This window comes from Sardina pilchardus, chromosome 2 (genome assembly GCF_963854185.1).
Source record: "Sardina pilchardus chromosome 2, fSarPil1.1, whole genome shotgun sequence".
Lineage (NCBI taxonomy): Eukaryota > Metazoa > Chordata > Actinopteri > Clupeiformes > Clupeidae > Sardina > Sardina pilchardus.
The window spans coordinates 202,480-216,855 of NC_084995.1; the positions used below are offsets into that span (position 1 = coordinate 202,480).

The 14,376-nt window shown below is 42.1% G+C and overlaps 1 protein-coding gene across 1 annotated transcript in view; it reads left to right on the top strand.

The window, feature by feature from the left end:
• Positions 1-4,459: 4,459 nt before the first annotated feature.
• The window catches only part of LOC134059298 (zinc finger and SCAN domain-containing protein 21-like), a 105,832-nt gene continuing 95,915 nt past the window's right edge, over positions 4,460-14,376 (top strand). The window contains exon 1 of the mRNA XM_062515676.1: positions 4,460-4,867. Within this exon, the coding sequence (XP_062371660.1) occupies positions 4,586-4,867 (282 nt within the window). The 5' untranslated portion in view covers positions 4,460-4,585. The remainder of the gene's footprint in view (positions 4,868-14,376) is intronic.

Consider the following 14,376-nt stretch of genomic DNA (forward strand, 5'->3'; position numbering starts at 1 on the left):
AGTGAACCAGCCCACATTTACACAAGTTCTGAACCGAACCAAGGATGCGTCATCAACAATGGGTGGTGCATGCAAAATCAAAAGTTAATGAGATGCATAAACGGGAGAGTGATATGACCAGTTCTCCCATAAAAACGGCAGAAACTAGCTGTTTAAAATGCTCAACGTCTGCAGTGTAATGCTAGTTGAATCGTTTTGTTTACTCATGGCAACATTTGATATGGACGGAAAACTCGTGCTTTTAGCCTTTTCCCCACTGAATGGCACATGACACGCCCACTCCGGTTCGCAAGAAAAAACAAGTATTTTTTGGTTCGACTTCCGAACCAAGGTGCCACATTCCGAACCGGCTTTTGTTTGGTGGAAACACAACGAACGGTTTAAATGTTGGTTCGGAGCCGGTTCTCTGTCGGTGGAAAAGGGCCTTTTGTGTTTCCATGTCTTTTCCTTGTAATCACATTATCACATATTTTGTCAGGAAGTTCAGCTCAGTGTGGCCAATTGAACATGACTGCTTTGATCATCACCCAGACATAATTTTGATGAGAATAGATGATGGTCGGCCCTGTTCACACTTAATGCGTCATCAAATCTGATTGCAAGTGTCTCGTTCTAAAGACTGGTGTGAACAATGACCAAAACGGTTTGGAATCTAATTGTTCTTAACCACATGCGGAGGTGGTTTAAGACGCATGTATCCACATATGTTCTGTAGTGTGAACGCTCAATCCGTCCTTATGCGTCTTTGACTTTGACGTGCTAGACCAATAGATAAACATTCTAAATTCTAAAGGTACATTCTACAGGTAAATCCGAATGCAAGTGATCAGCTGAGATGCATATTAGAATACTGGTGTGAACGAAATTCATCTTGGCTGATAACTTGCAATCAGATTTTGGCCAAGACGCATTCTTGACTAGTGTGAACAGGGCCCTATCCGTTTCCAGTGGCGGAGTAATATCAACAAGCTACCAATGGGATTTATAAAATGCCTAATCTAACACAACAAAATTTGAATTTCACTGCGAAACTTGCTATAGAAGATCGTTGAAGACCAGTAACCACTCGGTGAGTTGCACATTTGTTTAAACAGGGGTGTTTTAAGGACAGAATCGTCCTGGCCCATAGTGAGCAATGCTGAAGCCATACAGAGAACATTCTAAAGTAGCCAAATTGCAGCAACAGGACCAACCTTCGAGATTTTGGTGTCAACCACTCGTTTGCATCCTAGGAATACAGAAAACGGGCTTAAAGTGTAAAATACCGAACTATGCCTTTAAGATTGAACATTAGTCTGGGGAGTCTCTACTGCTCAAGAGGCGTGATCAATGGGCATAGTTCAAATGACGCTTTTGATAGTCCTTCAACCAATCAGACCAACGATCCGGGTGTGCTTTTTGGATAAGCCAGTTTGTGATTGGACCCAGAAGATGTGGACAGGAAGCAGGATGTGCAGCAGGTTTCCAGCCTGAGCTGCAGGGCAAAATCCAAATCGCTGGCATGTCAAGCAGAGTTTACCCAGCCTAATACTAAGACTTACACTTATACTTTAAAACTTAAACTTATACTTTAATATACTTTTTATGTTTTTTCTGCCACAAAGTAGCCTACTAAATACTAATACTTAGTATATCTTGCTCCAAGTGCATAATAAGGTCAAGCCATTGACTCATGCTTAACATTTAATTTATATATTAATATAATATAATGCTGGAGTTAAAAACTTTACAGTATGTATGTGTGCTCAAGTATTATCTTTATCTTAAAATCATACAGAAAAACCCAAAAACGTTTGACTTGACTTTATTGATCAAGCTAGTTCCTGTCATAAGGATTTGGCAATGGTGTTATGTACAGTTTCAACAAGAACACATTTTGTTTTGATCATGTCTGGCCAGACAGCATATCAGGGTTTTTTTTTTTTAACAACATAGGCCTATATGAAAGTATATATGGTTATAGCCAGACTAAGTAGGCCTATTAATGTACTTAGTCTTAGACTTCTGTTTTTACTTTATAAGTTTTTGTTGTTTGTTGTTTTTTTATTCTATATGTTTTGATGGTATAAGCCATACTTCATATTCTCTAGTTTATAAAAAGTCAACTTCAAGTACTTGATTGATGTCTTACATGCTGAACATTATGCAGCCATAATCAATAGTTGCTCTGGGGTGCGTTTCCCGATAACGATGGATAGACACTCTTACGAGGGTTTTCTACGATTCATCTTAAGATCGATCGTTAGGATTTGCCGACTGTTTCCCGAACATGCTCGTAGCGTGAACGCGCGTGCACTGCTCTTACGATGCTCTTAAGGGAGCTGTCCACGATAAAAGTTCTGAAATATCCCCTAATTTGATGGTGATATCAGGTGACTGCACGTCATAGCTAAGCCACCGTCCTAACTTCGGATCTATACATTAATTAACATCAATACTTAAATAGAAAACCTTTGACATCTGTATGTAAGCATTCCAATTAGCCTAGGCCATGTACCACACGCATACATACTTTTGTATTATTTAACATTAGATTGTTGCCCCGTTTTTATGTTTGTTGGAAGATATGTATATTAGGCTTCAGCTAGCTTACTCCTACATCGTTTATGCGAGTTCTTTGCTAACCTACTTGTGAGAGCACGGTGTGCTGCCTGTGCAATAATGTTTCGTGTCACTTAAGCAGACGTTTGAATAATGAGGTTGATAAGAAAATGAGGAAATGTGTAGGCTTAAATAACATAGCCTATAGGCTTAGATTTTGACGCAGAACAGACTATTGTCACATATTCCTTTCTCTGTTTTTACCTCATAAGCCTAATAAAAAATAAAAAATAAAAGGCTACACAAAAAGATAATGGCAAACTTTTCTGGCAACGTCTCCTTTCATAACTTGTAGGCTATTCTTGTCCGGTTTTAATAACATTATGTCCATTGAATGAATGCTATTTTGCACGCTAAAATCTGAATCATCACAAGTAAATCATCAAAAACTGAATCATCACAAGTAAATTTACAATAAAGAATGGTAACGTAAATTGGGATTGTATTCTTAGTTGTAATCCCCCTGCATATCCTGCTGGTGACTCCACTGAGGCATAGCGTTACGACGCTCTTAGGCAGTAACGAGAACTCTGGATCACTCGTAGATCTACGAGTGTTTTCACGATGCTCTTAAGCTACGATGGTTTCGGGAAACAGTCGGCAAATCTTAAGACGGTCGTAAGAGGGACTTTACGATCATCGTAGGCTTACGATGCTTTCGGGAAACGCACCCCTGATCAATGCATTTATGTAGAGACTCACAAGGTTATATAGCCTTGCATCAGACACTTTTGCTTGCATCTCAATGGTCGCATTCCATTTTGAGGGACTATTTCTCAGAAGCAGCGGAATTTCACGATACCAGTTTTAGTAGTACTGCGCTAAAACAGAGAAGCGCTCCAGTCGCGTCGGGACATCTAGCCGCATAGTAAACTTGGCAACATGGTGTTTCCCTGTGCATTCAAAAATTGTAAAAATAAATGCTACAGATGGGCATCACAAAGTTACCACAAATTTCCATTGAGAGATCCTAAAAGGAACCGACGGTGGCTAATTGCTGCTGGCGTGGACATCAGAACACCCGTTGAGACTCTATGCAAATTGCGAGTGTGTAGTGATCATTTTAGACCAAAGGACTTTGAAAAACCCCGCAGTCTGAAGGCACACGCGACACTGACAAAAACTGCAGTGCCGTCCGTCTTTCCAGGTGCACCAATAGCTACAGATGAAAAGGTAAATAACTTTTGGTTGGCGACTTTTGCTAATAAAGCTAGCCCCTTTCATAACGTTAGCCTACTGCTTCTGATAGATAAAGAGTCCGTTGGTCCTTGGTCCGAAACGTTGTGCTAAATAAACCTGGGAGCTGCCATCAGTGTGCGGACCTTTATCATTTCTTTTCTGGTCTTTTTGGTCCAGCACCTGCACTATTTAGATGTGCGCGCATTCTTGTTTTTGGAATTAGTTGAGCACATGCACGTGGAATGAATTCCTGGGGAGAGCACGAATTTTAGTTACATTTTTAGAGGAGGCTACAGTGCGCGTCTAGGCTGCACTGGCAGCAACCATCCTGGATGCAGCTATCGATAGGCTCTCTGAAGTGTGGTGGTTAAACCACTGGTCTCTCAAACCTCGCATGAACGCACTTGCAATGTCCAAATGTCCGAAGACTAGCCTAGGCTACTCCTTCAAGAGAACTTCATTTTGTGCTACTTGTACATTTTTTATTCCTGCTCTTTTTTTTCCAGCGTTGTTCATAAATAAAATTGTTCAGACTATTTTTTTCAAAAGGCCGACATTTGTGTATGATAACCATGAGCTGTATAGATCTGCCAGATTTAGGTAAACATTGCGTGATTATTAGAACGAACTCCCAGCATGTCCCTTTGGATGCTCCGTAGAAAGCTCTCGTTTAGAAATCACGTACGTGGATGTTGCAGGAAGAGGAATCCTATGAGGGGAAAGTGTAGTCTAACTCAGGGAATATCGGAGCTGTTGCCAATAATACGCTTGGAGTAACGGTACACCTGTAGCTCTTTTAGAAAAAATGCGTAGCTGTGTCTTTCCGAATTGTGGCAACCAAATGAAGAAATATTTGTGCCTAAGCTTTCACCGTCTTCCTCTCTTTGACCATAACCTACTGAAGTTGTGGCTAGGTGTACTTCAGCTTGATGTGCAAACCCCTATACCTATACTTCGCGATAAAGATTACCGCGTTTGCAGCGAGCATTTTGATGAGGATGCCTTTACAGGCACATCACAAAAGCGCGTGCGGCTTAAAAAAGATGCCGTTCCGAGAGCGAAGAGATATGCAGCAGACACAGTGGAGGTAAGCCATGTTATCCTCCTTTTGGACACTCACTGTGGAACTGTGCACATAGACACATTTTGAAGGGTACATATCCACACTTTCTTCTGAATCATCCTACACAATTAGCAAATTAATTCATTAGAGTGCATGAAATTGCACTCTACTGTTATCCGATTTCTTATTCTTCTAACGTTTTTTGTGTGTCTAATTCAGCTTCAACTGTTTAACGTAGAAACTTCATTGAAACTGCGCTGCGTAGATCTTACTTAGGTGACTTCAGCTATGTATTTTTTAACTTTGTACCTTTTATTAAGGTTTTGCTTGTGACGTTTTGGTCACGTGATTCTATGTTCCATCGCCGACTGGTAGTCAAGGCACTGAACCCTGGCTAACCTAACTTTTTCATACATTAATTTGATTGACAGGCTAGATATGGCGATACGCCTAAGCACACTGCCGCCTCATGGAACAGGCACAACAAGTCGGCATATTTTCACCTCGTTTTTACACATGACACGTGAACACTAGCCTCGCGAGCCATCCACGTACTTCCGGCCAAGGATTGCCTCCACTACGAGTCTGGCTGGCTGTGCTCCTCTGTAGAGCATTCTGCTCGGTAGAATTGTAACAGAACGCCCCCCCTCCAGAAAGCAGCCAATAAACGAAGAGACGGGTTGGTGGGGGCGAAAGGGGGAGGGCGCTCGTGACGATGACGTTAAACGCCTGCGCTATGTTGTTATGAGTAACTATCGCCGATTGGGTGAGAGCTGTCCAATCAATTCAAACCAGAACTGGGCGTTACTTCCCGCTTCCTGCAAGCGCTTCAGAGCAAAGAAATGCCAGACCATAATATGAAATGAAATGGTAGTATTATGGGATGGTTAGGACCAGGCTACGTGAACACGTCCTCCCCTGCCTGGATCTTAAAAGCTACTTTTCCACCAGGCAGTAGGGTACAGTTCAGTTCAGTACGTTACGTTTTGGTACGGTTCAGTCCGGTTTGTGTACCCACTGCAAAAGGCACTGTATAAGATTGCTGGCTGTGCTTCATAGGGCAGCATTATCATATAATTTAAATAAACTTGTCATAAAAATAAATACAGTGGACTAGGGATGGCGAAAACTACTAATTTTCTTGATTTTTTTAAAATCCCCTACAGCGCGAAACATGAGTCCCGCAAACCAAGGAGCTTGTAAGTAAGTGGAGGACAAATGGCTCCTTCGTTTCGAAATGGTTTGGGTACCAGGTGATCGCGTTGCAAATAAAGGCGTTTGTCTAGCGTTAGAAGCTCATTTGAAACTGAAATTGCCGCGGCTCACTTAAGAAGATGACTGCTCCGAAGAGACACCGCTATAGTTTGAGGAAGTAGCCTACTAACAATAATAAAGAAAGATGATCATCATTACTAGGGGTGTCACGATTCTCCAAATCCTCGATTCGATTTAATTTTCGATTTTAAAGCCACGATTCGATTCGATTTTCGATCTTTTTTTATTAATGCATTCCTTGTGTCATTATTATTATTATTATTATATTCATTTTTATTTGTTGCCCTCTTCCTATTCTGTTTCAGGGGGCTTTTATTTTGAAAGCGTTCCATCCGAGAGGTTGTAAACAAAAAAAAACGTCAAACATAGACATGTGAACATAGTGAAATGAAGCAACACAGAATGATACTTTGAATGTTTGTGCACACTCTGAAGACACTCTGAAGAGACCCAAGGTTAGTGTTAATGGAATAAATACTTATCAATGTGCATTTTAAGCCTTAAAGTCATTTTGAACTGTAGGCTAACTAAATCGTTTTTTAGGCTACTTGCTAAGTTGAGAAGGCTAAATTGGTGTTAGGCTAACTGACGTGAATGAACGCAAAAATGCTTCCACACCCGTGATTTCAGAGTAATAAGAGGTTGATGTGCATTTTTTTAACTGGCTGCAGCCTAAAATTAGAGGAGTGTTGATGCTGCACGTGTATGGTTTTGCGTTTTGGGCATACATGCTGGACGTCACGTTGGGGGTGTGGCTGCATCGTCGATTCGACTTTTCAGTTCGAAGTTCGAGATTGAGATGTAATTTCGATCGATTTCGATTTAAAATCGAGATCGTGACACCCTTAATCATTACCTTATTTGTTACCATTACTGACCCTTCCTGAAATGTACATGTAATGTGTTCCCAAATCTAAGCCCATCTTATGCGGAAAGTGGCTGCAACACGATGAAACCAATGGATAAAACGGGCACCTCCAGATTGCAAATGACGCACCAGCCAAGGCATGCGTGCAAGTGTTTTTATTGGTTTATTAAGTAGCCTACAAGCAGGCGAGCTATTACAAATTGAGTGTGAGGGATAATTTGTTAACTTCACGCAAGAAAGACCTTGGAATAAGATGGCTAGCTGTAGTAGCGTTTAGTCCACTGTCTATAATAATAGCCTAATTTAGAGATCGTTTTTTTTTTTTTTTTTAACCGACTAGCGACAACTTTGATCGGCTAACGTGGATACGGTCAACCATCGGTCAAACAGTCACCGGTTAACATCCCTACAGTGGACACATAAAGCTGCTTATGTTGCTTATGCTACTTGTTGTTGTCTTCGTTTGGTGGACAGTAGCCTCGCTCGCCTAATCAACCTGTCTTGTTAAGGTAACTGTTAATCAGACTCGCTAGACTTTTATTTACAACTGTGTCTTACTGGAGTAGGTAGGTAGTAGTGATGCGCAGTTCAGCCCATTACCCACGGATATCCGCGGGTTTACCCGCGGGTCGGGCGGATTTGGGTAGGCCTAGTAGTTTTTTCTAAATATTGCGGGTGGGTCGGGTCAAAAAAGTAAAAATGCACATTTCTCACTTGTTAACTTCCGACATATTAGGTGGCGATGCGCCTGCAATACACAGGAGGTGTGGTCGAGCGCAAAACATAATTTCTCCTAAATTCAGCACCTAATTGCGCCATGCGTGACTGACTGAAAAAAGTCAATCGCGCATTCGCTACTTTATGGACCCTAATGATCTGGGATATCGAAGGTTGTGCACAATACGAGAACACCTTGCTTCTGTCATTTACACGAATAAACAGCTGTGCCTGTGAAATGCTTGGCAGTGTTTCACGCAAAAGTAGGCTAGCCTATGAAGTTGCAAGGGGAAATATGAATGGAAACTTGTTATGTCCATGAAGATGAGATTTAACACTGGCCATGTCTAGGCTGCAGATTATGGTGGAAGAGCGCAGATTGTCAAAATGACCGACCATTGTAACCCGCTGTTGTCCTCATGTGGGAAAATTAGGCTAATTAGGCTACGAAAGACGTTAGGTGCGTTTTTTCCTTTCCGCGGGTCGGGTCGGATTTGGGTCACAATTCGAACATATTTTTGCGGATTGGGCGGGGCAGTTTGGATCTCCTGAAGAGTCGGGTTGGGGCGGGTTTTAAAAAAAGCCCACCCGCGCATCACTAGTAGGTAGTAATCAACATTGCAGCGCTTGAAAACGTGCTTTATAGCCAACTGTAAGCTAGATAGTTTACTAGAAACGTTTACAAGTATCCATCTGCTGATGCAAAGGCTAGCAAAGTTAACCTGACTTTCGCCAGATCCTGTAGTTTGCTGTCTGCTTTACACAAGGATCTGGGACTTCTCGATCAGAGATGTATTTATTAAGGCGGGTCCTTGTAAAACATCCTCGCATGTGATTTGATAAACCACTTGCCTGTTATCTTGAATGACGTGCTAGGCTTCTTCAAGCTCTTGCCAAACCCGGTCGGAAGAAGAAAAACAGCCTTGCCACCATTAATGTCTTCAAAACTATTCTCTGTTAATCTTTTAAAGAATGAATACTCGATAGATTCGACAAAACGGTTGAAATAGCAGAATCAATGTCAGCACAAGACTCCTCGCTGCGTGCCGCCATTGTTGTTTGAATCAAACACTCGCTTCGGCGCTCCTGATTGGTTTATCATTTTTTGATCACTGGAACGAGTTTGGATTGCCCTCGAGTCCAGACCCTTGTGTGGAGCTCAGCGAAACGCCTCTGGTGGAGCATGGCGGAACTACAAGGGTCTGGCGAGAGTCAGGCTATAGCAAAGTAGCTTAAGTTAAAGCGACAGACGTGGCCACTGGCTATCACGGAATGCTAATTGATGCTGATATAATACTCTAACAACAACTTGGATTTGAAACACGCAACTTATAACTTGGATTCATGTGACCCAGTTGTGGTTTATGTTAGCCTACAATTACAAGTCATGTTTTGGTTCACTGTAGTTAATAGTTTTGCACGTCATGGATGTGAGCACCACCAGGTAGGCTAGTTCTGTCATTTATTTGGCCATGTTGTGTTATGTGCTACGTTTTGAAAAGACAGAAACTATGATGCTTATAATTATGTGACCAGTTTCGATGTAATTACACGTTCGTAAATAGTAAAAAAATAATGTTTGTGTTGGAGTGTCAAGATGAAATATTGTGGCAGGGTAAGTAGCTAGCCAGTAAAGTAACATAGCTAGCACAGGCTACCAGATGCATGACAACACGAGGACTCAACACTAAACCGCTAGTTAATCAAATAAGATTCACCAACCTGACATAAAATTAGCCGGACACTGACACGTTTCTGTCCATCATAATTTCAGTTCAATCAGTTGTAGACTACAAGCTACTAATGTCGCGGATATGGCACACTTGGTTTGCGGTCTTTGCTGGCAATTTTCTTTCTGAACGATTAGGACAACCATAATGTGACGTAATTGTAGGCTACTATTTTAAGACGGGAACATACCATTTTTTTTTATCAAATAAATAATTATGAATTTACAAATTATACTAAACCAGAAACTGACTTTCTAATGGGGTTTACATTACGTTCTCCTGCATTTTCCTCATAGATATATATCTATGCATTTTCCTAACCACTTCGTCAGGTGGCGACACCTAGCCTACCGTAGGCTACCACCACTAACGGAAATGATTAAACAAACAAACAAATGGTACGCAAGTAGTTGCCATCTCTTAATCTGTGTTTCGATCATAAAAAAATACATTTCGGAGATATTTTTAATAATAATAATAATAATTAAAGCTGCGAGCAGCAATGTGGGGGCCAAGCTTTGGAAATTTGGAAAGACAACCCCCCCTCCGCCCCTCTCCCTGTGACCACCATAGAGGAGTACTTGTGTGCTTTTGTCTGGGCTTGAGAGAGAGAGAGAGATGAAAGCGTTACTGAAAAATGAGCTGACTTCCTGTGATTATAGCGCCCCCTTAGTGGTCAAAAGACATGACATGGGAGAGTGGGCGTGTGCAAATGGACCCCCCCCCCCCCCCCCCCACGACAACCATAGAGGAGGGTGTGTGTGCTTGTGTCTGGGTTTGCGAGAGAGAGAGAGATGAAAGCATTAATGAAAAATGAGCTGACTTGCTGTGATTATAGCACCCCCCTAGTGGTCAAAAGACATGACATGGGAGAGTGGGCGTGTGCAAATGGAACCCCCCCCCCCCCCCCACGACCACCATAGAGGATGGTATGTGTGCTTGTGTCTGGGTTTGAGACAGAGAGAGAGTGGATGTGAAGAAAATAGCCAAAATTAATTTCAATTTTTTGTTTGTTTGTGTGTGTGTCCTTGGGATGTGTTCCTAAGTCCACTTACCAAGTTTGGTTTCGATAGGTGAAAGTGTTGTTTATTATAGCGCCCCTAGTGTTCAAACGTCACCAAATTTAGTGTAGGTCCTTAAGATGTGCTCACAAGTCCACGTACCAAGTTTTGTGTTGATCCGAGAAAGTTTTGCTAATTATAGCGCCCCTAGTGGTCAGAGTACATAAAATGTATTGTGCGTCCTCAGGGTGGGGTCCCAAGTCCATATACCAAGTTTGGTTTCGATACGTGAAAGCATTGCTGAGATATGAGCCTACTTCCTGTTACTATAGCGCCCCCACAGTTGTCAAAGGGCACCAAAGTTGTTGAGGCTTCTCTTAATTGGGTTCTGAGCCCATGTTCTAAGTTTGGTCTTGGTACATGAAAGCCTTGCTGAGATATAGGTTCACTTCCTGTGTGGCGGCTTCGCCGCCAATTTGGATTGGCTGTTAGAGGCGAGCACTTCCGTCAATTGTTCCACAAAGCAATGCAATAAGAAAGCATGGTCTGAAGATGATGTGTGCAAATTTTGGTGAGAATCGGATGAAATTTGAGACCTGTGAAACGTTTTGGAAGTTTTGACCTTGGTCTGTTGGTGGCGCTACAGCAATCATGAAAAAGTCTTGTTAATTGGTGGGTGGGGCCTTGACTTTTGCCTTAATACACTGAGCAAGTTTCAGCTTGATAGGTTCAAGCATAGCAGAGATATTTGCATTAATGTTGTTGCTTGGCCCCCAATAAACTCTTTGGGAGGGATTTACCCACAATGCTCAGCTCCAAATCGTCCAAAACACACACCGTCGCAGAGAAAACTGTGGCAAGGGAGGGCTATATATAGAGAATGAACTAGCAGTATGTTCAACAGTGAGTAAGTCCCTCTATCCCTTTCGAGGCTGTGGCATTGCTAAGATTCACATGGCCTCCGGCTGAGGCACAGCAGCGGAAAATCCCAGGTGTCTTACCACCCGGTAGGTGGACAGACGTAGTGGTCATCCAGGAAGTCCATGGGAAAATGTGGGAATGTCACCCCCCCCACCCCCATGACCACCATAGAGGGTGGTGTGTGTGCTTGTGTCTGGGTTTCAGTGTGTGAAATGAAAGCATTAATGACAAATGAGTTGACTTCCGATGAAAGCATTAATGAAAAATGAGCTGAGTGATTATTAGTGGTGGGGGAAAAAATCGATTCTGTTCAGTATCGCAATATTTTGTGCATGCAATTATATCGATACTAGTAGCTCAAAGTATCGCAATACTTAATAATAGAATTTAATTATCTATTTTACTTTTATTTGAGTCCCCAAGGGGAATTTCAAGATATTACACTCACAAGGTGGCGCTTGTTGTGGCGTTTTATTGTGCATTCAACGGCAATTTCAAATAAAAATGGCTTCACAATCACAACCTGTTATAGACGACCCTCCATCACATTGAAAGTGTGAGTGTATTTCGGTTTTTAACAAAAAGCAAATAGTAAGGACCTTGATATGCTCCACGCCATGACAGAGTGAGTTGAACAGTGTTATTTTCCTTATTTTTTGTAATGCCTTTGAATAATATGAGAGACTTGAATAGCAATATATCGCAGAATCGAATCGCAATACTTGTTGTATCGCAATATGTTTAGAATCGCAATAATATTGAATTTTGGCCCAAATATCGCAATAGTATCGAATTGTCATTCTTTTGCCAATTCCCACCCCTAGTGATTATAACACCCCCCTAGTGGTCAAAAGACATGAGATGGAAGAGTGGGCGTGTGCAAATGGAACCACAAGTACCATAGAGCAGGGTGTGTGTGTTTGTGTCTGGGTTTGAGAGTGTGAGATGAAAGCATTAATGACAAATGAGCTGACTTCCGATGAAAGCATTCATGAAAAATGAGCTGAGTTACTGTGATTATAACACCCCCCTAGTGGTCAAAAGATATGAAATGGAAAAGTGGGCGTGTGCAAATGGAACCACGACCACCATAGAGGAGGGTGTGTGTGCCTGTGTCTGAGTTTGGGACAGAGAGAGAGTGGATGTGAAGAAAATAGCCAAAATTAATTTCTATTTTTTTTGTGTGTGTGTGTGTGTGTGTGTGTGTGTGTCCTTGGGATGTGTTCCCAAGTCTTGACACGTGAAAGCCTTGCTGAAATGTAGGTTCACTTCCTGTGATGCGGCTTCGCCGCCAATTTGGATTGGCTGTTAGAGGCGAGCACTTCCGTCAATTGTTCCACAAAGCAATGCAGTAAGAAGGCATGGTCTGAAGATGGTGTGTGCAAATTTTGGTGAGAAACGGATTAAATTTGAGACCTGTGAAACTTTTTGGAAGTTTTGACCTTGGTCTGTTGGTGGCGCTACAGAGTTTGTGAAAAAGTCTTGTTAATTGGTGGGTGGGGCCATACCTTTTGCGTTAATACACAGAGCAAGTTTCAGCTTGATAGGTCTAAGCATTTTAGAGTTATTTGCATTAATGTTGTTGAGAAATTGATGAACTTTGACCTGTTGCTGGCGCTAGAGGTATGGGGTCTGGAGTCTGTAGATTGGGGAAAGTGGTCATTGGCCATAGAGGAATATGTGTGTTAAATGGCTTCCATAGAGACATAGGTTTAATGTCTGTGTGGCGGCTTTTTATTGGCTGTTACGGGCAAATACTTTGGTCAATTCTTCCAAAAAGCAATCAGATTAGAAGGCATGGTCTGAAGATGGTGTGTGCAAATTTTGGTGAGAATCGGATGAAATCTCTGACCTGTGAAAGTTTTTGAAAGTTTTGACCTTGTTCTGTTGGTGGCGCTACAGCCTGAAGGGTAAAGCATTGGAAATTGGTGGGTGGGGCCTTAACTATTGCCTTAATCCACTGATTAAGTTTTAGCTTGATAGGTAAAAGCATTGCAGAGCTACTTGCATTAATGTGTTAATTTTTTGACCTGTTGGTGGCGCTGGAGTTTTGGGGTTTGGAGTCTGTAAATTTAATAGATTCGGCAGGGCCCTGAATTGAATAAGTGTGCCAAATTTCACAACTTTTTACTGTATGGTTTGGTGGGAAATGGGCAATGTGTACTTTATAATAATAATAAGAAGAAAACGTAGAATCACTATGGGTTCCTCGCAGCTTCGCTGCTTGGCCCCCAATAAGAATACGTAGAATCACTATGGGTTGCCTCGCAGCTTCGCTGCTTGGCCCCCAATAATAATAATACATTTTATTTGTATTGCACTTTATATTATGGACAATCTCAAAGTGCTACAAAATTATAATGCAAATGGATAACAGATAAAGACAGATAAAAAATAATGCAATTTAAAATAGATTATATACACACACACACACATGCACACACACACACACACACACACTCACATATACGTGTATAAAATATACACACACACACACACACACACAAACACACACATACAACACACACACACACACACACACACACACACATCAACAAAATACATTTACCAGAAAGCTTTTTTAAAAAGATATGTTTTCAAAGTTTTTTTTAAAGTGTTCAATGTCTGTGGGGCCCTCGGGTCGTCAGGGAGGGCATTCCACAGCCTGGGAGCAGCAGCAGAGAAAGCTCTGTCACCCATCCTGTGGAGCTTGGTTCTGGGGATGTGGAGGGTGTTAATAGCCCCTTTCAGACCGTCGGGCCAAAGCCGAGCTAGCCAGGCCGTGCCAGGGCTAATTGCTTTCACACCTCTTGGCGGGTGCTAACTGCGGGCCAAATCGGGGCTACTAGCCCCTGATTTCTGGCCCAACAAAATCGTTGGGCCAGTCGGGACTACAGTCGGGCCAGAGGCGGCGTCAAGGTGAAGGCGGAGTCAACCTGTTGCTGTGTGTGGAGTCCACAAACATTGCACATGGAATTTAGACATAACGTTACATCCACATAGATATTTGCCTGTCAGTAG